Below are 27,162 nucleotides of genomic sequence, written 5' to 3'. Positions count from 1 at the left end.
CTTAAATTACTTGGCTGTATATACACTGATAACAATAAAAGTGGGGTTATAGGTTGGACTAGATGATCTCCTAACCATTCTGTGATTCTGTGATAAACACAGACTGTTTCTGGAATTTACACTGAACATAAATATGGAATTTTTAATGAAAGAGAAACTCAAATTTAGAAAAAATGACAGTGATGTTAAAATAGGTTTTATTTTTCAGGCTTGGATCTTGCTGCAGGTCTCTGCTTATTGTAGAAACAAAAAAGAACATAAGTAACCTAATAGTTTCTCCAGCAGAAGCAAGGCAAACAAATTTATCTTACCATTAAACAAATAGTGTTTACACATCTGTAGTATAAATACAGTATTTGCCTGAATGACAAGTCAAACACGTAAAGAAGGAGAATACACTGCAGAACTTTCTGATCTTGAGAAGAATGTAAGTTCAGTTCTAACGAGTATAAATTAAAACAAGAAAATCCAGGAACAATGATCACACACTGGTCTGGCAATGGGCTCCCGGCAGATTCTGCCAAATCCGTGCCCAGTTTATCACAGGATGCCAGCCTGAGTAGAACTGAGTAGAACTGAGATAGTGTTGTTAACATCAATTTTACAATGACATAGATGCAAGGTGGACCACCTGTTGCACAACAGTCAGCACAGCAAGGTAGAAGAACAAACCTATAAAGCACTCAAAGTAAAATTTCTATTAAAAACAAAACAAAACCTTCCAAACTATTACTCCTCAAAGCACATCTGAAGTTAGACTCCAATGTATTCATATCTATACAAAGCTGGCTTCCCTCACACAAGTGCTGAAGCCACGCAAGTCCCAGGGAGACAGGACAAATGCTAGTCTTTAATGTGTCCAACCGTCATCAAACATTTTGCAAAAGCTTAACAGTATTAAGTCTGAAGAGACCTTAGAAAACAACAGCTACTTACCTCGTGATCAATTTTTTGTTATATCTCCTTTCATACGCTGCACTGATAGCTAGTGATGCCACAAAAGAACAATCTGACACTATTGTCTATAAAGAAAAGAAAACCAGTGAGGACATTTACTAACAACTCAGATACTGAAAGACAAACAGGGTGTGTGGAGGGAAGGAAAATTGTCACTTAGTAATTCCCTTCAAAAGGCAAAGTCTTTGAGCCAAGAGAAGCAAAGTTACAACTAAAAGGCAGGAAATGTATGTTTGATCAACGTGAGGCCCCTACACAGCAAACCAGAGTTACAATTACAAATGACAATCAGCAGCAAGTGCAGATATCTCAGCATTCACTCGCACTTACTCCCTTTACCCCAAAACATGCTGTGTAATGTAAACCATACCCAATAGCACAATCTATTGTGGATTTCAGAATAGCTTGGGCCACCTGCAACTTGACACTGAATGAGACATTTCCACCGTTCTCAATGGGACACCCCACTTCCTGTCAAATAAAAATTTTAAAATCTTGTCCATTATTTTTTCCATGCAGTAAATTAAGTGAACAATTGGCTGCAGAGTACACCTTGCCTTTTTTCTTATTAACCTTCCCAATATTTCTGGAAAACATGCCTTTCAGCTGGAATTCAAATTCTGTTTTTCACTTTCACTGCTAACACACCTGTTTATTCTGCATGGAATCTGAAGTGATACTATTTAATTCTTTATTCAATCTCATTAGAGCCAAGGAAAGGACTCTCACATTTGGAGATTGCTTTTTGAACAAGTTCTTACATCCCCTGCTAGCAGCACATATTTCTCTTTAAGAACAATTTACCTGCTTTATGCTGAAACTTGATACAGTATAAATCATTGTAGGGTTATTTGTTATGTCATCTGGTCGCACCCACTTGGCAAACATTGCTTTCTGTTTGGGGGATAATGGTAACTTCCCACATTTATCACTAGATTTAGGAGAGAAAAAGGTAGAAATAAATCAATAGCAGCTTAGAAAAGCTTTTCATGGTATGTCCAATCTTATATACATATGGTACAAAATATATGCAGAACAATTACACAGCTTTGTATACAGAGCTGTAAAACAATTTCAAAGAACACTACTGCTATGTTTGGGATTTTTAGGTAAAAAAAAAGCAGAAATATTAAAAATATTAAAAAACATTAAATAAAATCCAAGAGCTTCCTTCATACAGGACTGAACAGGAGAAAGGAATTCCAAAAAGCCATCTACACCAGCAGAAACTCCAATTCTTCAGTTTATTTCAATTTGATGAACTAATAACAAACAGTTTCTTTAGTTCTGAAAATATTGAGGCTTGTCAATCAGACAAGCCTTTAGTGGAAAACTGAAAAAAAAAAACCCAAACCAACCCCAGGTGTCTTTGTCTATTATGGCTATGTAATCCTAACATATTGTTATTGCTCTTGAATGGTCCTTTAAAGACGAAATGGCTATCTCCTCCGTTTTACAGTTAACTAAGGCAGAGGGAGCTACACATGTTAGTGTACAGCAGAAGCAGGAAATGGACTCAAGTTGCCAGCCCAGCCCAATACTCCAAAAAGCCAAACATGATGTTGCCCTTATAGGCCAGAATACACAACTGCAAAAGCTCTGCAGAGCTCCGATCAGTTTACATTAAACAGTTTTAAGATCAGACTACAAAATGAAAGTGGTAGTATTTAAAGATCACTGCCTGAATTATGTTTAAAAGCCTACTTAAACAATTTTAAACCCTGAAAGAGAGAACATAGAAATACCAAATGTGGGAAAGCTTTGGAAATAAGAACTAAAGTCAAGTTCAATAATTGAATCACACTTACGAAAATGGCATAGGGAAGGCAAAACGTTCCCTCAGATCAACACTCATGAACGGTACATATTCAATGCCATTAATTTTTGAAGTCTTCCTGCAAGTTATAAGAAAAAAAAATATATAGTTACAAACCTATATGCCATCTTTCAAAGACTAATTTCAAGAAGGCAACAACAAAATTAGTTTTTAAAACTTCACAATACATGGTGCTTCCGAAAACAAGATTACTACCTCTTGAAAATGAAACAACTATTTGAAATGTACAGTACATTACGGCTCAGTCACTAATCCTCCAGGTACGTACCTTTGGACAAGTCACCATGCCAGAATAGAAATTATCATCAGCCACAAAGCTCTTCATAGTTCTAGAAGTCACATCTAAAAATACATTTGTCTAAACAGAATTTCTCAAGTCCCTTAAGCCTCTCATTTAAGAGAGTCTTAGCATAAGTTGACAGCACTTAACAAGATTTAGATTTCATCTAACTGGAGGAGTATTTTGGAATGCTTTGTCAAACAACAATAAAAAAATACTGAATGTTTATCAGTAAATTTTTGACTAAAATGCACAGAACGTTTTTTTAAAAACAAGAATCATATTTAAATGTGAACGTAATTTAAGTTTCAAACAAGGAGTTTACTGTAAAAGCTATGTGAGGTACTTCAAATAAAATTATGATTAAAGATGTGAAACAACTTGGACGTTCCCTTGCAAGACTTAAAAAAACCCAAACAACAAAAAAAACAAAGAAGAAAAAAACCCCATACCATCCAGAAAAACAGAAACATTTACTGCACAAGCACTACAAGAAAAAAAAAATAATAATAATAAAGCAATTCTTAATGCTCTGCAACTCTTCAAACACAAACACAAAATTTCTACCTTCAGGAGCTTAGTCCATTTAAATCCCCTAAAACATTTAGTCTGCTTGTTGGCTTTATGATCAAATCCTGGACAGTGCTGAGCATCAGCTCTGTCACAATATTTTTTTTTATTTTATGGGGAGGAGGAGGAAGGTTGAAATACCTATCAGACAATGCTTTTTTTTTTTAAAGACATATTTGAAAGTTTTCAAAATTCATTAATTTGATCAAAGGTTTTATGGATTTTTTTATTACTTTTAGCTTATTCCACCTATAATAAAGAGCAAAGCAAAAGGAACTGCATGTAACACAAGTCACCACTCTACAACATATTATGCTTCCTCAGTTTACAGTGAAGTAGTAGTTGTATAACCTGTAAAAACATCTTTGCACCTTGGGATCTCAGATCTTTCATGAACTCATTCAGGTGGTAGGTTAAAATAAAAAATAAGGCTATGAAAAACAATCCTGGCAGTCATTTACAGGAAATTGTCTTCTAGATATATTCTAGAAAATATATTCTGTGAATAAAAGTCACTAATTAATTACATAGAGAATGAAGAAATTTGTTAATGCGTAGATAATACCAGCAATAGGGTTTGTAAAAGGGTTTTCCAACCCTCTGTTTATATACCTCATGCTGCAGCTGTTTCAATCTACTGCATCAGATGCACAAAGGATGTGAGTACAAATGATAAAATTTTGGGAAAAAACTTGTCTTCAACTTACCTGAGTACTTCAATCTCCTCTGCAGTGTATCTCTGACCTTGAGGTTCACTCGCTTGTACTGCTCTGATTGTCTGTGGTTTATCATTTAAAGAAAAATCAGGTCCCAATGGAAAAAATGTTCTGACTGGCTGATTTGGTTTAGCTGCAGTTGACTTCTCCTTCTGAGATGACTTTGACACAGATTCCTTCAGTGCCTCTGCTCTATAGCAAATAAAAATGCATTTTGTTTACGACAATGATAAAAAATATAGCTATTATTTATTTGCTTGGTAAATGTTCCCACATATGTGAAATGGAATGAACCAAAGTTGGCCAATACTTTTCCTATGAAAAATAAATTTCTGATGCCAGCATTTCTTTATTTTCCTGTTCAAGAACCAACTAAAATACAGCATTTGCAATTCATGTACAAGCTACTTTTGGCAGAACTCATTAGATTGTTGTTGCATATAAATTATGCTAATAGGAGAATTTGTATAAGTGCTCATTATCTGGAACCTCAGAACAATATCACTGAAACACAGAGAGAAGACTGATTTGCATCCTCTCATACCTTCAGGATTTAATTTGTCTACCAGCTACAATAACAGTAAAAACCCACTAGCATTTTCACAACCCATCATTTCAACTGCTTGAAGACTCTGTATTCAGAAGCCTTCTCTTTTGTTGCTGCATTAAGCTGCTGAATGCTCACATATACGCAAAATACAGGGGTTTTTTGAACACAGACTGAGAAGTGCTGAAAACCAGCTTACACTGAAACTTAGCTCAACATAGTCATATAATCCTTTAGGCTGGAAAACATCTTTAAGATCAAGTCCAACCATAAACCTCACACTGCGAAGTCAACCACTAAACCACTAAGTGCCATGTCTTCAGGTATTTTATAATAAACACCTCCAGGGATGGTGACTCAACCAGTTCCCTAGGCAGCCTGTTCCAGTGCTTGACGACCCTTTCCGTGAAGAAACTGAACTTACACTCATGTAACTTGTTTCAGATATAGACTCCATTCCACTAGATCTACCCATACAATTAGATTGCTACCATCAAGACAAATATTTCTTGGTTTCCAACCTGTCTTCCTTATGAAGGGATGCTGACACCCTGACGTAGTGCTGGCCTGAATTCAGCCTTTCTATAGAAGCCAAACACTGTAGTACTCTGATTTATATCTCTGAAGACTGAAGTAATGCATCAGTACTAAGAATACAGAGTCCTTTCCTAATTCTGCATGTCCCAAAATTCAAAGAGGGTTGGCACAACAGCTGCTATATTCAGTGGTAGCAGCTATCTGCCAGGAGAACTCTAGAGGAGCAAGGTCTACCCAGAATCCATGTTCTGCAGTACAGAACAGCTAGACTGAAAATCCAACTCAAAGAACACACTTAGGCCTGACAGCAAGTATGTTTATTAACACTGGCAATACTCACCTATCCAGTGCTTGCCGAGCCAGTTGTTTCAGTTTTGACTGGAGACCTGCTTCTGAAGTTTCAGTAGCCTGAAGTGCAAAATAAAAGAAAGAGATAGGCATGCAAAAAACCCAGAGGTTTTATAATCTCATTTTGTCAAATTCCACACTTACACATTACAAGGAACAGTAACTAGCTATTTTTTCCAATTCTTGTTTGAAATGAGCAATTTTTTTTTTTTTAAATCTCAGCATAAAAAACCCATACTTAGTAAGCAAATATCATATTCCTGTTCTAGTGAATGTTCCTGGAACAAATGTCATATTTAAAATTCTTCAGCATGTGAAATACTGTACACACAAAAAAAATGCCAGAGGAATTAACCATATTAAACCACAACAGGCAGAAAGAAGACCAAAAAGCAAATGTTACATATACTACTGAGCTTAGATGTTGTCCTGATTCTGTTGCCATCTCCAAGTTGGAGCTTCAACCTTTCCTTAGTGGTCGTGGAGGGGGTCAATATAGAGCATCTGCCACACTTTATTGTTGGCCTGCAATAAACTGCAACAGATGTGTTCCAATTCTTTTCCTCAAATGAATAAAATATAATCATGATAACTTAGGAAAAAAAAATTACTTTCATAAAATACAAACCAAGAAGATATCTTGCAAGTTTAAAGTCTTGTTCTTGCACATCTAAGGCATAAAATAATCTATGACAGGGCACCAAAACAGAGATCAAGAGTGACAACTTCCATTCCCAGCTGGGAGGTCAGCTATGACAGTTTACACTTTGGTTCTCCTTACAGATGAAGCCTGGCTACTGCAGCTAAACAATCTGCAAGGGGAAGAACATGAGGTGTGGCTTCTTCTGCAATACCCACATGCAGGTTTCAGGTTCTAGCTTTGTACCTTGACCGATTGATTCTCTGAGGTCAGCTAGGTCAACTGATTAAAAAAAAAAAAAATGCAAGCTACTTTCACCCCAAGAAACAAAAGTAGGAACATGCTCTATAAGCAATTATTTTCATTTGCAAATAAACTACAGTCTGGCGTTCCCAGTTAGAAAAGACTTTGAAAGTTGTATGAAGGTAAGCACTGGAGATGGAACATCAGCACACTCATCTAGGAGCCAGCCACAGAAGAGGAGGAATGGCTGTTCTCCGAGTACTTCAGGGGTAAAGAAGAAACAAATCTCTCCACCTGAATATACTGAGAAGAAAGACAGAAGAAAAGCTTCAAGACAGAAGAGTTTCTTCAATCTTTTTTCATCATGGGAAAAAGAAGGTACTTTTTGATCACCCCAAGGGACAAAGCCTACAGTCATCTCAACGAAATAATATACGAGTCAAGATTAAAAGAAACTTCAGCAGCATCTGTACCTAATGAAATACCTGATAAAAGCAATTATTTATATGAGATAATTTCAGGCTAACTGCAATATAGGTAAGTAATATTTGCATACACTGACAGAACAGGAGGAGGAACACCACAGAAGAAAAACAGCACGTTGCTGCAGTAAGATTTATGTAATAGGCTGAAGATGTTCTGCTCCCACAGCTCAAGCGGAAAAACTGGAGCAGTTCTACTAACTCTTGGTCTGGGTGCACTGTATTACCACGGTTTTTATAGCCTACATAAAACCACTTTACAGAATTCAGAAAAAAGATTTTACTCCAGCAAGTCATAAAAGTAACACTCCCCTCCCAACAACCCACATCTGTTTACATTCTAAAAAAGGAAGAGAAGAGAAAAAGAAAACCAGGCTTGGTGGAGTTACATTATGATGGTGAGCTCTTCCTGTAATGAATTAGTTAACTGGACTTAAGGGAAAAAAGCAGTACCTGTAATTATATTCTCCATCATTTACATAATGGCCAATTCATCCTTACCGTCAATTCCTGTGTGAATTTAATTCACTTGTAACAGCTTTAATGTTGGGCACCGAGTAATAAAGTAACATTTTTACTAGTTTTGGCATCAGTACGCCATTATGTTTTCAGAAAGTGTTACACGCAAAATTTTCCTTTAATGTAGTCAGAAAGTAATATAGCTGACACAGCAGCAAGTCATCTTCAGTTTTAACTGTTTTAATTTCTGTTTTAGTGTTACATTTGCTCCAGGGCAAAAATTAACATGAAAAAAGTTCCAGAATATTTCTAGTTTTTAGTATAATCCAGCTCAGGAAAAGCATAAATCGCAAGTCCTCATAAATTTACAGCAACATAACAAAGACTGGAAGAAGCACTAACACCTCCTACCCCAAAAAAAACAACAATGGAAAAAAAAATTAAAATAATAGTTTTTAGAAATACAGGTACTCCATTTTTAGCCAGCCTTTAATGGTCAGTCACTTGTGTAAGTGGAAGAATTTCTTACCATCACGTAATTCTACCAAGTTAACCTGTAGCTTAACATACTGTTTTCAAACAGAGTTCCACCGCTTCTGTGTACAACTCTACAGCTTCTTCTGCGTTGCCTTTATCATCTTCATCAAAAGCCTGTGTAACTAGGAAGTGAGCACGCTCCAAATCCAACTGTTGTTTTGACTTCAGAGGGTCTGTTTTCTGTGACTGAACTAAATGAAAAAGAAAGTATTTAGCTTTCCACAGTGGCATACGTAAAAACATTTTTAACATGATACTGAAACACTAGTGGTTCTAATCAGATAGGTAATATCTATTTTTTGATTGGAAAGCAAATCTTTCTAAACTTTCCTAAAAAACACCTTTGCAAGGACAAGAAAACTCTCCCACCCCCTGAAGCAGAGATGCACTCTCAGGATATTTAGAATAGAATCATAGAATCATTTTGGTTGGAAAAGACCCTCCAGATCTTTGGGTTAGGTCATCAACCATAACATAGCTCTAGCACTAAACCATTTCCCTAAGAACCTCGTGTATGCTTCTTTTAAACACTTCCAGGAATGGTGACTCAATCACTTCCCTGGGCAGCCTGTCAAATAACATAAATAAAATCTCTTTCATACTACACTAAGAACAAGGCAGTTTAATTATGTAAAATATTGCATCATATCTGAAAACACATCACCTGTTGCAATATACAAGTTCCTTAGGTGTCTACCTCATTTAATACCCTTATTAACAACTTGAAGGACAAGATGGAGTGCACCTTCATCAAGGCTGCAGACACCACCAAACCATTGCACTCAAGGACACAGCTGCTTTTCAAAGGGACATAAAGAAGCTAAAGTAATGAGCTGACAGGAACCTCAGAAAATTCGACCAGGACAAATCCCCGTGCCTAGGACAGAATGAAACCCTGCAAGGTACAGCTCTGCAGAGAAGAGCCTGGGGTCCTGGAGGACATCTAAGTCAGCTCAAGCCAGCAATGAAGGCTAACAGGACCCTGGGCTGTGTCAGCAGGAGCACAGCCAGGAGATGGGGGAAGCAATAACCATCCCCTACTCAGCACTTAGTAGACTGTACCTGGAATACTACATCTGATCCTGGGTCCCTAGCAATGGTTGGGGCTGGAGGACTTGACCTTTTGATAAGAAGCGTAAGGAGCAGGGCTTGTTGAGTCAGGAGAGATGGCTTTGGGGGAACTAATAGGGGATCTAATAGCAACGTGCCAGTAACTGCGAGGTTATCAAGAAAATGGATTCAGCTTCTTCACTGCAGTGCAAAAAAGAGTGAATGATAGCCATGTGGCCATGAATTCAAACAGGAGAGAATCCAACTAGGTATATTTAAAACAAATAAACAAAACCAACCAAACAAAAACAACCAACCACAAAAACAAACACTAGAAAGACAACTGCACCAGAGACCCCAAGGAATTTCTGTCCTTAGGCATTTTCAGGGCCCAATTGCACCTGAGCAACCTCAACCAAAAATGAATGTTTACCCTGCTTTGAGTAGGAGATGGGTCTATAGACCTCCCAAGGTCCCTTTCTGGCCAAGTGATTCTATGATTCTAACTGACAATTGCAGGAGTGCAAAAATCTGAGATTTTAGTCAAAGCACAAACACAAACTGGATTATACAAGAAAACCCTTATGAGAACTCTTTGCTCTTTCAAAGTTAGTAAGTCTACATTAATACCAGAAATCACTTGCTTCAAATCCATTTTGCAGCTGAGGCTTAGATATAAGTTTTGATTTGTTCCTGATCAATTTTTATTGTTATATTTAATTAATTTTTCAGGTTTGCTCTGCAGATGTGGCTCCTAAGAATACTTAAGAGGATAGAATAAAAACACCCAAGTCCTTAGGAAGTAAGTCTCTGCTTCATTTCTGATGTATTTCAGAATTCAAAACACTGATGTACTCATTGAATTTGTAGTCCTTCACAAAGTACAAGAAAATTAGATTAATGAAAAACAGAGCAAACGTCATTGATACATATTTCACAGCACCGAAAAGCTTTCCACTCAATTAATTTAGGCAGAGGTTTAATTAGAAAGCTCCTTACCCACCTGCTGAATGGAGAGCTTGAACTCTCTCCAAGTACTCATTTATTTTTTCTTGAATATTTTCCAAGTTGGACCCTGCCATCCCAGCATAAATCAAGGCTTGTGCAGCTTCCTGCAGGGAAAAGAATTTGAGACAAAGTTAATGTTTTCTGCCTAGAAAATTACCTTCCATAAACAGAGAGCCTACAGCAGCCATGAGCTGCATGAAAGCAAGCTCCCACATCTGCAAAGACTCCATGGCTGCAGGGAAATTCTGCTGGAAATAATAAGTTTCAAGTTATAAATGAGATCATGTCCAATTTCTCACACATGGGACAACCTAGAAGACTATAAAAAAAACCTTTTGAGGTTATATAAGGCCAGATCTTAGGTCTGTTTGTATGGTAATGCATGGAATTAGGAGACTTTAAGTGAAGTTTTTCAAGCATGCACTGAAATCAGTTAAATAAAGCTCAGAAGCCGTGAACTGCCTTTTCTTTTTAAAGCTGCAGATTTAAGGTTAGAAAAAAAAAGCTACTCACAAGTTACACACATTTAAGCTGATAATAATGAAATTAAACCAGTATAAAAGATTTACAAAATCAAATTAATAGATTTTTGGTTTAGAAAGTATTTTAGTATTACTCACATAAAGCTATCAAAACTGGAAAGTCTACAAATTTAAAGTTTTCTAGCTCCTCAAAGTTTGTTTTTTACATATTTTTGTGTACACAAAACACTAGGTATTGAGGAAAGTCTACTTCCAGGAGGGAGCTTAGGTCTCCATCTTAGAAGCACAGTATATTATCCGCATTGACTTTTTCTGCACTGCACAAATCTACTAGAAAAGATGCCTTCAGTTGCATAAGCTGCCTGTCCATTCACTAACTTTATGAAAAACATGTAAGGTTTGGCAGGGCTGTAATAAACAGAGCTAACAGTCTCAGAAGCATATGGAGAACTGAAATCTGTCACTCACAAAAACGTAGCTAAAAACCTTATTTTGTCCTCGTTATTGGCATGAGGAAAAAAACAAAACAAAACAAAACACAGTTAAACCACACTTTTGTGGCAGTGCTCATCTTCCCAGCAGCAGCAGAAGAGAGAAGGTGGTGGTCACATAGCAGCTGAGTTTAGCAGCTGAGTATGTGGGAAGCAGAACAATAACCAGAGAGCTGCTCCGCAAAGACGGTGCCTCCGCAAAGACGGTGCCTCCGCAAAGACGGTGCCTCCGCAAAGACGGTGCCTCCGCAAAGACGGTGCCTCCGCAAAGACGGTGCCTCCGCAAAGACGGTGCCTCCGCAAAGACGGTGCTTGAAGAGGCTGCTCTGCAGAGGGTGAGCACAGGGACATGGCCAGCAGGTCTCCTGTGTGCTTTGTGGCTGACATTTTTGCCAAGCTTGAGAGTTTGTTCCCATACACATCTGCCCAGTTCGCCCAAGCTTAAAACTGATTCTGCTAGAGCCTGTACTTGTTATCAGGACAAAGTTTCACTGACAAACATCACAATACCAAGTACCGTATACTCCCTGTCAACATCCATCACCATGTTACATCACATAAAATGTCCACAGCAACAGAAAGTTAAAAAGAAGTCCTGTCCCACCTATATGTAGCAATTACCTACCATTAAGGTCTAGCATACAACTACTTTTTGTGGGGGAAAAACATGCACTACAGATAGCTGCTCAAAGGATGTATGTATTTGTCTGTGACATATATCAAGTACAGGCTGACAAAACAGGCACTATATACATATATGTATACACATAGGGCACAAAGAATGAATGTAGATTTTTCAAACCAATGCATAACCATTGTTGTTTCTGTGATTTCAAGCACAACTATTTTGCCTGGTTTTAAGATGTAACAAAAACAGATAAAAGACATATAATAAAAACAGTCTTTTAGAAATTAAGGCTCTAAAGGACTGAAGCAGTTGACCAACTGTCTGCAGAGCCAGCACGCCAACTGCTTCCAGCGACAAGACAGACATGCAATTCAGAGCTAGTATTTGTGATCTCTTCAACACCACTACTGTTCTTGAGCACGAGTAGTGTGCCACAGCCACACTAAGCTAACTACTGGTCACCAGTTTGCAAGTTGCTAACTGCTGGTCAGACTTGGCGACAGTCTTCAGCAGTTTTGCTGAAGTCCTCAGGTGCCCAAATATGCTCCTGATGTTTCTGTAAAGCACCACTAGCAAGTTATCCTCAGCTGGTTCACATGTGGCAATCCTCAAGGGATCTATCAACCTTATGTGACAGCAGGAAGTAAACAGCACTTGCCAGCCTTAGAAACTCCATTCATACAGGCCTGCTTGTTATCTATCAGTAACAAACAGCAGCATTTCCCATGCTTCAGCCCTAAGGTCAAGTTCTTGCAGAATCCAGTTCAGCACCCAGCCTTCCCACATGCTTATTAATTGCACCAGCAGGCTCTGAACTGCCTAGAGGAGTTGGTAAGAAAGTTGGTGATGGACCATAGCTTGTTTGCACTGTCCAAAAAGCACGTAAAGTATCCCCAAAACAGTAGATGGCATTTTGTAACTGCTCTTGTTTAATCTAACATTGACAGTGATTCTTCAGGCAACATCCAGAAAGCCAAATCTATCTAGGCTATATCATACATAGACAATTCTGCTCTAACAATATCTGCCAAGTTTGCTCTCCCTCCTTCTGATCACAATAGGTTTGAACACTAACAACTCCACATACAATCTGACACGAGTCGATACATAATCTTGGACCGCCAAGAGCCACCTGTCTGAACACCAAAAATCCTACCTGCAGAGTTTTGATTCAAAGCTTTCCTCACACAAAACAGTGTCCATAATCAGGCTGCTCTGTGGCTTAGCTTTTGCATACCAGAAAACATTTTCTAGATTACATTCTTTGTCACGTGTAGCTTGAAGTGCACCAAGACACTTCATGAGGATATCACCCATATGCAGCAAGTGAAAAAGATTTTTCCGTACACTGTACAAAAGCATACAAGAGTGATTATTTGCACAAAAAGATGGTTTTCTTCAGAAGAGCATTTGATAATTTCTTCCAGATATACTGAAAAAGGTAGTGTAATAAAGTAGTACTGCACACAGCTACCAGACCATGTGTGCATGCTGTTGCTGATAAGCACAGGGCTTATCGGCATTATTATGGGTAACTATAACTTTTGCATATATATACTTTACATATATAAACTTAGCTCACCCTACATTAGCAACTACATAAAAAAGGTACTCCTCTTCCTGTTCTTTCACATTTACATGCATAGACCACCATGATAATAACACTATGCTTTTTATATATTTCAAAGACATCTCGTACTCATGAAGTAAAAGGCCAACTACAGAGCTGTTGGCAAGTTAATGGAACAGAATTACTTTGGCAGGATAATGCAATATGTGGAATGATTACTGCAACAAGGATAAACATAGGCTTCAAAGGAATCCCTTCTCACGGGTGAGCAGTAAAGCCAGTGCGATAAAGAACTTTAATGTAACCATGTAAAATATAAATTCAACAAAATAAGACAACTTAAACAGTCAGAAAAATGCATAATGGTTGCGCTGAAGCTACTAAATACCAGTAACAAGCATGTAAATATTGAGCAAGACATTGAATTAACCTCATCACACCCCTGGTTCCACCAACACGAAGCTGTACCAAAATAATAAAAGCAGATCACTAACAGAAAGAATATTCATATATGGTTAAAAAGATGTCACTGGTAGCTTGTGATTTGAAGCTAGATTATTGCTGAGCATCTTGTATTTCACCATGTACTTCTCTACTTATTTGATGATTTATTATACACCTGAGTTGTTTCCAGTTGCACAATTAAGAGCTTCAGTATGCCCACTTGCAGTTCTCCAAAATGCCCAGCGCTTACATCTCTAACATAAATTGGAACAGGCTTTCAGGCCTGGCAGGACTAGAGGAGAGGCCAGGAATGAAAGTGAAGAACCAGCAGGGCAGAGACACTGTCAGGTTACAATGAAGCTTCCCTGAAAGGAGGCTGTAGCAAGGTGGGTGTCAGCCTCTTCTCCCAAGTGACAGGACACGAGGACACGGCCTCAAGTTGCTCCAGGGGAGGATTAGATTGGATATGAGGAAAAATTTTTTCACTGAAAGCGTTGTCAGGCATTGGAACAGACTGCCCAGGAAAGTGGTTGAGTCACCATCCCTGGGGGTGTTTAAAAGACATGTCTATAAAGTTCTTAGACACATTGTTTAGAGATGGACTTGGCGGTGCTAGGTTAACAGCTGAACTCGATGATCTTACAGGTCTTCTCCAACCAAAACGATTCGATGACTCCCGAGAAGCCCCAAAGGGGCTGCGACTCCAGCAGCTGGAAGAAGAACGCCCGTACCCACTTTTTAAGTACCGCAGCTGCAGCGCTGCCCCCGAGCCCGTCAGCACACAGCAGCGCACGGGCGGCGCTCCTTCCCACCTAAAAATAACACGCAGGAAAAATACATTTCGCAACCTGCCCTGAAGGACGAAGCTCCTCCGGAGGCAGACAAACTTTCTACGCGCACGCCCGGCCTTCCGCTCTCTTCTCGGCTGGAACCGCCACGGCTTCCCCGAGGCCGAGCAGCGCTCCGTCTGCGGAGCGCACCGGCGGAGGCGGGGAGCAGCGGGGGCAGCGCTTCCCTCAGCGCACCTCCCTCCGCCGGTGAGGCGAGGCCGGGCCGGGCCGCAGGGCCATCCCTCCCTCCCCCAGCCCTCGGGGGGCTACGAGGAGGAGCGCAAACCTACCGGTAGCTCAAGAGCCAAAGGACGGCTAGGGGAAAGGGGACACCAGCGCCCTGAGGGAACCGAGATGAACCGGCACCCCCCCTCATACCTTGTAGTAGAAGACCGCTTCCTGGTAGCGCCCGCTCTGGTCCCGCTGCACCGCCAGCTGCGCGAACTTCACTGCGTCCAGCTCCAGCGTGGCGGCGTCCATGGCTGGTTCCCGCTGAGGTGGTGCCGCCGCCACCGGCAGCCGCACCCGTTCGAGCCGAGCCCACCCCACCGCCGCCGGCCCCACGCCCGCCCGGCTGCTTCCGCCGCCTCCCTGACCCGGCCGGCGGCCCCGCCCCCATGCCAGCCGCCCTCTCCCCTGGCCACGCCCCCCCTGCCCTGACAGCGGCTGCCCCGACACCCGCGCCCGGCCCGCCCCGCCCGGGGACGCTGTGGCCCAGCGCGCATGCGCACATTTTTTTTAAAGGTGTAGGAGGATGTCTCATGCTGGGCAGGCGTGAGGGTTGTATTGCGCATGCTCGGGGGCGGGCGGGGTTCTCGCGTTTGACGGGTGCGCGTGCGCGTGGCGGTGAGGGGAGGTGGCGCGTGCCTACCTGTGGCGGTTGAAGACCGAGCGCGCGGACGGTCGTTACCCACCCTCAGTCCGCCTCTGTCGCGATTGTGAGGCGCGGGAGAGGTGAGCTGAGCAGCTCAGCGGGTAGGGGAAAGCCCAAGGGTATTGTTACTGCTGTATTCTAAAATAAAGCCGTGTGGGGCTTTTGGGGTTTTGTTGTGTTTTTGTGTTGGTTGGTTGGTTGGTTCTGGGGTTTTGTTTGTTTTTGTCTCCCTTTTTAATAGAGGTATTTGAACCTTCTTCAGAGTCCTTAAGCCATAGAAGCAGATGTTCTAGTCGTTGTTCACATGATTTGGGGTTGTTTTACCTTCAAGAGAGCATTTTCAGTGCATATCTGTGTGTCATACAACTGTAAAGCAGAAAGCAAATAGAAAAGGTGTATTGTACTGCCCCTTCATGAAACAAACAAAACACCACGCTTCTGGTGTGCTTTAGGTTGGTAGTTTTGTAACCTAGGTAACCTATTGAGGATGTTCAGGAGGTGTTTTTTTTGTTCTTTCCTTAGGTGGGGTTAGGGGTGAACTGCTCTCATGGGGAGGTGGCTGCCAGTGCTTTATTTCTTGTTAGCATTATAGCTGCTCCTTTCCCTTCTCCCCAGCTTGTGCTGCAGGATGAATTCCTGAGGCTGAGCTGGGCTGGGAGGCCTTGTCTGTAGCCTTCTGGAAGCAGCGTCTTCAGGGATCAGCCCTAGAAGGGTTGTGTCTGTGAATTCATGAATGGCTTTTTAGTGTGAAAACTGGTCCAGCTATATCTTTATGCTTTCCAAGTTTCTACTTAATTGGAGGGGTGGGGTCTCTCCACAAGGAGAAGGCAAGGGGCAATTGGTCCAAGTTAACACCAGGCAAGGTTTCATCTTGATATAAGAAAAATAAATATAGTAAGAGCATCCATTTATTGAAACAGCATGCCTGGGGATGGGTAGATGCTGGAGGTTTTTAAGATTGTATTGGACTGGGGGCTAGAAAAATCTCTTCTATGTTCTTTTTGCCATGGAACATTGGACCAGGAGATCTTTTGAGGTCCCTTCTGGCCTGGCCATTTCTGAGATTTTTACAGGCTTTTATTTCAGCCTGAAAGCACAGCTTATTGCAAGACATTGTTTTCATTAGATGTAAAAATACTGCCTGACAACTTATTCTGAAACTCACTTTTATGAGTGTGTGACTCTTCAACTTGTTTTCTGATGGTAGATTTAGGAAGAGGTACAAATAAATGCAGGAGTGCTAGGTACTGAAATACTAAAATGTACAGACTTCCCTCTTTGATTTTCTCATGTACAGAGTTAGTGTTCCTGTTCTGTCTTCTTCCTTATCTCTTTTGTGCTTTATAGACTGAATTAATATAAAATGCAGTAATATTCTGTGTAAAAGGTGACTTGGCCTTTGTGATCTGCCATGTAGGGGGAGGTTTTTGTAATCTTCATAGCTTTGATTTTGTTTGTGCTACTGATAAGGCTGGTTGTTTCTGTTTGTTTGTTTTTGAAGTATGTTTTATGCTATTTATATGAGCCCAGGAAAGATCCAGATTACACTACAGGATTTTTCTGAATAAAGCTACACTGTTTCAACGTTCCCTTAATGATACTGTGAAGATGAACAAGGAATTTCAGTCAAGGTGTGCTTCCATTTGATATTCAGACTTAGTGGCATAAATTGTATAGCCTAAAATTAATTGGTGTATCATGGCCTCAGACTAAACCATTTACCGATCAAATGCAACTCTGAAGTATCCAGAGTGACATGCATAATGAAAAGGAGACTGAACTGGACAGAATGACAAAACAATATAATTCCTTATTTAAATCTTCATGTCAAAACTACTTCTGTAACACAAACATCTCTTCTAGCCAGTTGAGCTTCAGAAATGTCACTTGGGATAATTAGTTTTTCACTAATTAGTGGTCGCTAGTGATTGGCTCTCTTCTGATGATACTTATGTGTTTCTGTTTCTTATGAATCTGCTGTAAAATTCTACAAGCTTTTAAATGTACACCAAGAAGAGTAAGTTAGTGAGTTCTTGACTATGGCTTAGACTTCATATGTATCATTTTTTGCTTTTTGTTTGTAGGAGCATTTTAGTTTTGGAGCCAGATATTAAAATTTACTCCTTTTGTCTCTAGCTGAAGAAGTGTCAGTTCTTTCCATGTCGAAGTATCCCGGGCATTTAAATTTTTGTATCTATGGTTAATTCTCATCTTCCAAGACACTGTGCAGAAAATTACTTCAGTCATTATGGTTGTTGAATATAACATGATGTTGTTATTTGTGCTGAAGGCAGTAATAGGAAATTCACAAACATTATTAGGGCTGATGATGATGGGCAGGAGCTTTGTTGCTTCAGTCTTTCTCTTGTTCCCTCCAGCTCTTGCCTTTTTGCAGAGGCAGTATCAGATGAAGGAATTCAGGTCTCTGCTTCTCTTTCATACTACTTTGCTGCTAATTAGGCAGAATCAGCTCATTGTCATTTGTCGTTCCTCTTTGAGATGTTTTCATTCCTTTTTTCCTTTTGTCTCCCATAATGCTATAATTTACTGTTTCCCAGCTCCTCCTCCTCCTGCCTCTTGATTTTGATTCTTGCTTCTCTGCCTCTTTTTCGCTTTGTTCTTCCATATATATGCTGTAGGAGTAGACGTTTGCATGTTGGTCATGGTTCTTACCTAAGTTTTGTGTATTGCCTTACCTGTTTTAATTTGACTACAGCCATAGCTTTTAATGCTCCTAGGCATTAAAAAACAAAGACCCAAAACTTTGATGTAATTTGGTCTTCCATGTGTATTGCTACCAAGTGTCTGTGTTTGAATTCCCTGATGGTTAGTTGCCCTCTGTGTGTTGTGGCAATACTGAGTCAGAACACAGGCTACTCTAGTGCTGTATTCCCTTTGTTGCTTATGGAAAGAGGACAAGAATAGGGCAAATTCAGTATAGTATTTTGTCTCAACTTCCTGTAGCCTGTGGATTGAACTCGCACCATTGCTTCTGTTGCCTCTTGCTGGGCTTATTTTCAGTGAATTAGCCTAATTGTTGCTTTAGCACATTTTTTTGATATTGACATTCAAAACATTTTGTGGGAATGTGCTCTGTAGTTTAAATCTGTTATATGGGACATCTCCCTTTTTGAAAAAACAAACAAACCTCCCATCACCACCACCAAAACAAAACCAACAACAACCACTGAATCAAACCCCCCTGTTGCTCAGTTCATTTTTTTGCCTCCTCTCCCCTGCTTGTGAGAAATTATGATTACATCTCATGCATCTCTTATGTTGCCCATAAATTTGTGTTCTTTTTTGCTATCTCTTTCTTCAGTTATTTCTTTCTTTGTACATTTAATCTCTGTTTGAGCAGAATCCTTGCAATACCTTTGATTTATCCTTGAGGTTCTTTTCTTTCTCCCCTGTGTTTTCTTGGAGATCGGGTGATCAGAAGGGTGTGCAGTATTAGAATTTTATCATTAACTTTGTATCCTGGTGTACTGTTTTATTCTGTTTCTTTCATAGTTACTTCTAACACTGTTTTTTTCCCTTTAACCACTCCTGAGCAGTGTGTGATGTTCTGAGAACTCTCCAGAACGACTCATCTTTCCCGAGAAAGGATAGTTTTGCATCTGCCATGATGTACTTAATGTTGTGTTTTCTCCTCTGTGATTTAACAGCATTTAATTTCACAGGCTGTTTATTACATACACAGTGATATGAGAACCTTGCACAACTTTCCGTAGTAGACTTTCACAAACCAGACTATTTGTATCACTGGCACACCTCTTTTCTTTTCTGCCATATTCAGATAACTTCTGAGTTTTTATAGTAGTTGACTGCTTTGTTCAGAAACAAAACTTGGGTATGCTGTGTTCAAGTTCTGCAGAGACTGCCCTCATTGTCATTTTAAGAACTGGTATCCCATATATTTTACCGATGATTACATTTTCCTTCATATCCTTGTTAAAGAAGGGCACTGTATGAGAACCTTTAATTCCCTCTGTATTGAACTGCCTTCCAAATTCCCAGTCTCTTATGAACAATGTAAGAGATTATCCTTTCCCTAGTGCTTTGCTTTCACAAGGTGATTTCAAAACCTTCTACACAAGATACTGTTTATATGCTGAGCCTGTTGGATAGCCAGGATGGTGTTACCTCATAGCTTCTGTGGACTGTACTGGTTTATGTCTAGTGAGACTATAGGTTTCTTCTATTTTTACAGTTCTAAGTACAGCAAGACTATGATAGTTTTTACTACTGTAAAATAAATAATAAAATTAATCATGATATTGGACCCCCTCCTTTCATGTCATTTTTATTATTTTAGTCATATTAAGTATGTCGAATAATATCTTCTACAGTAAAAGATTACAGATTTGTGTTATCCAGCTTTGTTCAGTACAGTAAGGACCAGGTAAAATTATTTTAGACATAGAGTGGTTGATATGTTAAAGACCTGGGCAGGCATTAGACTTAGAGGCATGCACGGAAGTGACAAGAAGTTAAGGAAGGCAAAATAGCTCACTAAACAATGACTGCTGTTTGTTCAGAACACTGATGAAAATGAATACCTGTTTCATCACTACGTTGTTGAATCTGTATACACAATTGTTAAATGGTTTCCACAATAATTTAATTAAATGTTGCCTATATTTTTGTCAGCTATGTAGGACCAGTTCCTTATATCTATGTTTCTGGGCCTGCTTTCATTTGGCTGTTAAAGAGCAAATCTGTTTTAACAGGTGATTTGACTTTTTATGTATACATTCTCTAATTCATAAAATGTTTTCTTAGACTATCTGATCTCGACCTATTTTTATGCTAAGTACCACCAATTTATTGTTACATCAAGTACTTAACTATTGTATTTTCAGGGCTGAACACTTTAGCTATTGATTATACTAAACCCCTTTCATTACAAAATGAAACTTTCCTTTATTGAAGACTTCTGAATCTGAACCCAGATCCCTCATTTCTACTGATGGTATTTTTATGAAATTAAGAAGGGAGGTAAAGCACAGCTGAAAATAAAGCCTTTTAGTGCATATATGGTATTTTAATTATTAATATGCTAGAAAGCACTTCTGTTGATAGGGCTTTGAATGTATGAAGCTACTTGAAAAAAGTAATCCATTATATTACACCACTAGATGTCCATCTACTGTTGGATTGAAGACAGAAGTTTTTGCATAGTTAAAAGGCCAGAAACTGAACAAATACATTCTTAGCTTGGCTCTGATTTAGTTACAAGTGTGGCTGAAGGTACTTTGGTTAATTTTGGTTTTGAAGTTTTCTTGACTCAGTCAAAAAGATTTAGATTTGATTTTTTTGCAAACATCCAGTATCCTGACTGGCCAATAATGTTGGGTCCCCCTGCACCCTGAAGACTAGAGAAATAGCACTATGAAATACAGAATGACATTACTGTAGTTTTACATTTTTTAATTAAATAACACTCTTTTGGCAGAGATTATTGCAGTCCACTAAAATTTCTTAAATTAGTTTGTTACAAAAAGTACTATGATTCTGTAAAAGTAAAGAATTCCTCCTTACACAGTTAAAACACTGATTCTCAACTTTTTGGTAATTTGTGGCATCTGTTTGGAAGCAAATGGTCATGGTGATATGACTGTGACCCTAACCATGGAAAGAGGGAAGAAAAGTGAGTAATGTGTGTTGGTAGAAACAATATTCCTCACCTTCCTTGTTAGTAAGTATGCTTCTTTTGGGAATTACATCTACAGATTCTGGGAAAAGAAGCTTAATAATGAAATAAAACCTTATATTAAATAAGTTTGAGTGGAAAGCACCAATGACACCATGAGCTATTCCATTAACTAAGATCTTCATGTGCTATTTATGCACATATACATATATACACAAATACACAATCACAGTGCTCTGAGGAATTTGGATAGGTGGAATTCATTGGTCTGTTTTGTATACATCAGTTGCAAGACTGGTATCATACCCTTTTAGGAAGAGACCAATCTCACATAGCACTCAAGCTTTGATCGCTCTCTCTGATTTGATAGCATGTTTAACACTCCTGATAGCTTGCAGGTATATCAAAATGGGTTGAATTTCAACTTTTATTTAGGCATGGAAATGCCCATCAGTGTGGAAGGTTTGAAGAAAATTCACAACATTTTGATTTAATTTAAAAGATCAGCGGAGTGGACTCTGGGGATTTTTCTTGGGAAATCCTTGGGATCACAGTAATGGTTTCTGTGGATCACAAGTAAGCAGGTTTGATAGAAGACTGGGTAGCTTTTCCTCCTACTGGTGCTGATGATAAAGTTGATCCATAAACATTGCCTTGTAAACATCCTGATTGTTTTGCTTGACATACTTACTCTAATTAAGAAACAATTTTTTGCTTTAATTAAAAGGTTGCTTCTTAATAAAGTGAATTCTTGCAGGATTTCATCAAACATCCGCACTCTTTATTAGTGTCTTCCAGGGTGAGCAAGACATTGGATGGTTGAAGATCTTTTTCCTTCATGAATGAACTTCATTACTGTACTGATGACATTCAACTTAATTAATTTTGACCTTTTTGGTAAAAACATTTTCCTGTCCTCATGCTGTAAAGTTTAAGTGAAAAGGAATAAGGAAAAGTATACGAGAGAATAAGGAAGAACTGCTCAGAGTAACTGTAATGGGAGGATGTGTAGGAATTGCTCCAAGACCATTTTTGACATATCTTGGTAATTGTTGCTCTACTGAGAAAGTTTGCCCTCATGATTCGATGCTGAGAAGTAATTTGTTATAATTTGGAGTAAATATTAAGCCTACATTTTCAGCTTTCCTCAGTCTTTCCCTGTGTGCATAAATACATTGCTTTTTTTACTATAGAATATTTCCATTTTTAAGTATGAGCAAGTGACATGATTTATTTGAGTCCATGTTTTTGCAGGAGGCCAGGCACACTATTGTATGCTGGTAAGTAGACAGGCAACAGGCAGATCTCACAATGTCTGCTAATATAATGCCATTTGCACTACATAGGAGTGGAACAGAAAAAATAATGACACTGAAGTCCTGGGGGCACAAATGTGTATGCAAAGGTGGATAGTTGCATATTCTAAACTTTTACTTTATCCTTGAAGATTTCACTAGGATTAAGTTGTTCGTGTATATAAGCGTTTCTACAGCCAGGAAAAAAAAAAAAAAATATATATATATATGTATGTATACTCTATTTGAATGCCTTAACCTAGCTATAACTCTACAGCTATTAATAAAGCAAGCATGCCAAATAATCTGGTCAGTTTTTCAAGTGAAAAGCCACCTATTTTTTCATTCTGTAAGTAGTCAGAGGCTCACTTTAGTCCTGTGACAACTGTGCAGTATTTAACTGTGTGATAAAATAACACTGAATAGAATCTAGTGTGTAGTGCGTTTTATCCTCATTGTTACAGGGTGTTTGCTCTGAACCACCAAAATATAATGAGTGAGTACAATTGGAAGGAATTAAGGACTGAAAAACATTACCTGAGAATGTCCCTTCCGGTCTGGCTGTCATCTTATAACCTTTCCACCTGGTGGTGGCTTTGCATGTGACTGTCTTATTTTTTTACTTACGCACTGAAAATTGTAACTTTAAAGCCAATGGGATATTCATTTGGTTCTCGGTTAAATAATGTCTACCTCACAAGACCGAATGAAAGGATGATGATGGAAATGTCCCTCAAGAACTAAGACAATTCTTGCAGGTTTTTTATTTTTTAAGTACTGCAAGCAAGGAAGTTGGCAATGAATGTGATCTGGAAACCAGAACTGGGACCTCTAGCAGTATTGGTAGATGAACACTTCTTTGTTTTGCTGCCTAGAAACAGACAAAGGAGCAGTTCAGAGCTGGAACTGGAGCAGACTGGAAGTTATAATTGTTTAGGATAAAATCCCCAGTGTTCTTTTCAGGAAACTGTTTCTGCTCTGTTCTACAAGCAACTTGTGCCTGTGCGTTTTCAAAGTGGATCCTACTGTTAGAGCTTACCTTTAGGCTCTCTGCAATGATCTTCTTTAACCTGAGTTCTGAGAAGAATCCTTGTGTCCTCTATTATCATGAATTTGTCAGATCCTTGGTTTAGCAAAAATTTTGCAAATTATTTTTCTCTCCTCCTGGGAAGTCTGTGTGAGAGATGTGCTGCTTGAAGAGCTCTTGTCCTTAGGCAAGTATGAGTGTCATTTGGTAAAAAATAGTGTTGTTCTCTAACAGGCATAATATTTTGCTTTTCAGGGGCAATAAATAAAATGCTACAACAGGGCTGTACTTCATCCATAGGGTGGCTTGCTTATCTTTCTATGGCAGTATTAGCATTTGCATAACTAGCTGTGAAAGTGTGAATGGCAACAGTCGATATGACAAAATGTACCTCTATCTAAGCTGCTATCCTGTCTTTGACAAACAAAAGCAGCTAGAGAAAGAAGAATACAAGAACACAGCAGAAATGTGGTAATACTTAAGGATGTCACCTTTTAGCTCTAAGAGTCCCTGATCCTCATATTTAATGACCTCTGGTATATTTTATCTTCGATTTGTCAGCTCTTCCTTTGTGCTTATCTGAAGTCTTGGCATTCACAACATCCTGTTGCAAAGAGTTCCACAATGTAAGCACCCAATACATAAGCCTCCAGTTTTGCTTGATTTGAATCTGCCACCATCTAGCTTCAGTTGTTGTCCTGTCCTTTCTTTGAAGAGACATTGTCTCCAAGCTGCCCTATAAACATCTGTCATATCATTACTCAGTTGCCTTTTTTCCCACTAGACCAAATAGTCATTTTACACTCAGAGGTCTTTCTATACCTTTCATTTAGACCTTTTACCTTGCTCTGTGCTTGGATGAATCTGGTGAGTTATTGCTGGTCTCCGTAATCACTGTTATTAATACTTCAATGAGGACATGGGGATTTGATTGCAGGAGAGAAAAAAAGAGCAGGAAGAAGAATACAAGGGCTTGAAAGGGCTGAGTTGTCCAGTCAAGTTATTTTGTAATTAGAGGCAACTGTGCAAACATTGCTGCTTCTTTCTTCCTCATAAGACAACCTTCAATGAACTTAGGCTCTTGAATACATCAAAATTTCAAAACCAAACTGTATCACAAGAACAGAAGTAAAAAGCAAGGAAAATAAATGTTTAGGTGAGGATGATACAGGTTATGAAACACTAAAGGGAAATGAAAAAAGTAAGGGTATGTAGTTGTGAATGTTTTATTAACTTGATCTCATCTTTATGTACCAATCAAGAGGGAATTATTCCAGTTTATATAAGAGAGCTCAGTAAACTATTTTTAGGAACATTGCAGAGGTCATTTTGCCAGATGTTCTAATTTCCTTTCTTTTGTATGAAAAGTAGTGATTGCCAGAGGAGGAATTCATATTTCTGTAAAAGGTGGGGGTGTCTTTGAGGATTTTCTTTGCAAGGTTTGACTTCAGTAGTTACCTATGTCAAAAGCCAAGAGTTTATAGATTGTACAGAATGTATACCCATAAATTTTAGAAAACTTTTTCACTGTTAAAGTTGTAGAGGTTTTACTTTTTATATTTCCTGTTCTGAAATACTCAGACTTTTCAATATATGTAGTAGGACACAAAATTAATCAAACGGAAATTTAGTTTATTAGCTCAATGCATGTTCTAGACAGTGCATGTGCATTCAGATCAAGATCCTAAAGACACAATGAAGATTTAATTAGCTGGAGTGAAAATGTAATGATGCAAGGGCGGTATGGTAGTGCGCAGGTAAGGGCAGTTGGGTTTTCAGAATAAGCCAGAGTTCGATCCCTTCACAAATAATCACACAAAAATTGGATTGGGCTCAAACCTAACAACAAAGTAAGCCTGCCTGTTGGTTCTCCCCTCCTCATTTTGCTTCTGTCTGTGAAGTACCTTAATGTTTCCATCAATGTATGCAAAAAGAAACGAGGCTCCCGAGAGATGTAGTTAAAAGCTTTGCTCTTCATCATAAGAAAATCAATTATATAGTAGTTTTCTTTTGACCCAGAAAACAGTATTGTGCTTTGACTTAATTAAATGCAAGGTGAATCTTTATTCCTTACTTATGGAAGGGTATACAGATACAGTGATTTGTTAGACTGGAATGGGTTTAGCCCTAGGACTTGGTTGTGACTGAACATTTTAATAAGTTGTTTTGTAAAAAATATGTTCACTTTATTAATACAGAGTATTAATTCACCTTTTGCTGGCTTCTGCAAAGCAGATTTAAAGCTCCCTCTAATGATATTCATATGATGGCTTCAGTCCTCTGAAACTAAGAGACTGTTTTTGTCTTCTACTTGAAACAGGTAGCCACTTAAGCCATCAGACTGTTGGCATGGTAGCTTGTCTGTGTTAGAAAGGGTGGGGGTCTGCCCTGCCTAGTTTCTTATAATTTACTTCTCCTCATCCATTCTTTAATTTAAAATTAGCGTTCTTGACATGTGACGTAAGCCGGTGTGCAAACAGATGTAAGTGCCTTGCAACAGTCATTATTTTGTATTAGCTCTGTTTGGGAGGATAAATGAGTTCAGTGTGTTTTTATGAAGAATTTTCACCTTCTCTTGCTGATGTATCAAATATGATTTTCCTAAGGAGTGAGAATTTCTTATCTATACATGATTAAGGCATCACCCCTGTACTGTCATGTGATGAATGTGACACAGGACCATAGTGGTCCAGAAACTTTTCCAAGTATTCTGTAGGTGGATACAGTTGGAGTGATCCATTGGGAAGGGCAAGCATTCAGCAGTGTCAGTCCCATACACTAACCAGTGGGCCCCCCAGGTACAGGAGAGAGTAGCAAAGCATTGCAGTATTTGATACCTGAAGTCAGTCATTCAATAAATGGCACAATGCAATAGAAGCTGTGCTGCAATGGCTGCTACAGCCAGTGATAGATGTGATGTGCCTTTGAAATGAAAAGGATAGCTAATGAACCTGTATTTGTCTTTTAGGACAATGGAGTGTAAATGGCGATGCATCAAGCTGATGAAAATAAACATCATCACCCTTTCAGGTGAGAAGCTTGCCTTACAGCAAACTTTTTTTTGGAATCTGATGTCAGATTAATTTTAGAAAACTTTACATCTCACTGTAGTGTTGCCAGTTCAAATCTGTATCAGTGTTTTCATTGTTTCGTAGGAAACTGGCATTTAGTAAATGCATTATAGGCCTGCCTTTCCACCTCTGACAGACCGGTATCTTCTAATTTACAGGAAAAGGAAGATTTTTTTTTTCCATTATCCTTTAATTTACCCAAGATTTTATTTATTCCATAAATAGAATTAATGAGACAAAACTATAGTAGAAGCTATTCCACGTGGAGTTTATTAGACGAGCTTAATGATGTTCTTGGTGATACTTTAAAATTCATGTTGAGGTTGTGATGTTCAAAACAAAGCAATTGTGACAGACTTGACAGCCCCTGTCTTTATATGCGTTTGCACCATACATAGTATGTGTACATGGGCAAAAGCTGCCCTCCAAGGCAGATGAAGAAGTTAGTAACAAAATTTTTACTTCTTTAATCTGTTCACATCTCTGCTTATTGTCAGGTAAACTGAGACAATTTCTATCCAACTTAAAATTTGTGTGATTTATTACTTTAAGATGCTGGATTGATGTGTTTTCATCCTGTCCA

At 38.9% G+C, this 27,162-nt stretch overlaps 1 protein-coding gene across 4 annotated transcripts in view; it reads right to left on the bottom strand.

The window, feature by feature from the left end:
* CAPN7 (calpain 7) overlaps positions 1–15,226 on the bottom strand; it is a 34,173-nt gene extending 18,947 nt beyond the window's left edge. For 3 of the 4 annotated variants that reach the window (XR_014183279.1, XM_082045031.1, XM_082045032.1), the window contains exons 1-8: positions 15,035–15,226; positions 10,207–10,315; positions 8,187–8,344; positions 5,785–5,852; positions 4,352–4,552; positions 2,766–2,852; positions 1,762–1,888; positions 937–1,022 (exon numbers count right to left, since the gene is read on the bottom strand). Coding sequence is in view for 3 of the 4 variants with exons in the window: in XM_082045031.1 (XP_081901157.1) it covers positions 937–1,022; positions 1,762–1,888; positions 2,766–2,852; positions 4,352–4,552; positions 5,785–5,852; positions 8,187–8,344; positions 10,207–10,315; positions 15,035–15,136 (938 nt within the window). In the remaining variant the exon portion in view is untranslated. Of the gene's footprint in view, positions 1–936; positions 1,023–1,761; positions 1,889–2,765; positions 2,853–4,351; positions 4,553–5,784; positions 5,853–8,145; positions 8,345–10,206; positions 10,316–15,034 lie in introns of those variants that run through there. The other variant, XM_082045033.1, reaches the window with a different exon arrangement.
* Positions 15,227–27,162: the final 11,936 nt, after the last annotated feature.

Source organism: Streptopelia decaocto (genome assembly GCF_964273445.1).
Source record: "Streptopelia decaocto genome assembly, chromosome: 2".
Classification (NCBI taxonomy): Eukaryota; Metazoa; Chordata; class Aves; order Columbiformes; family Columbidae; genus Streptopelia; species Streptopelia decaocto.
Note: the sequence above shows the minus strand (reverse complement) of the source record. Positions and strands in the feature narration are given on the sequence as shown.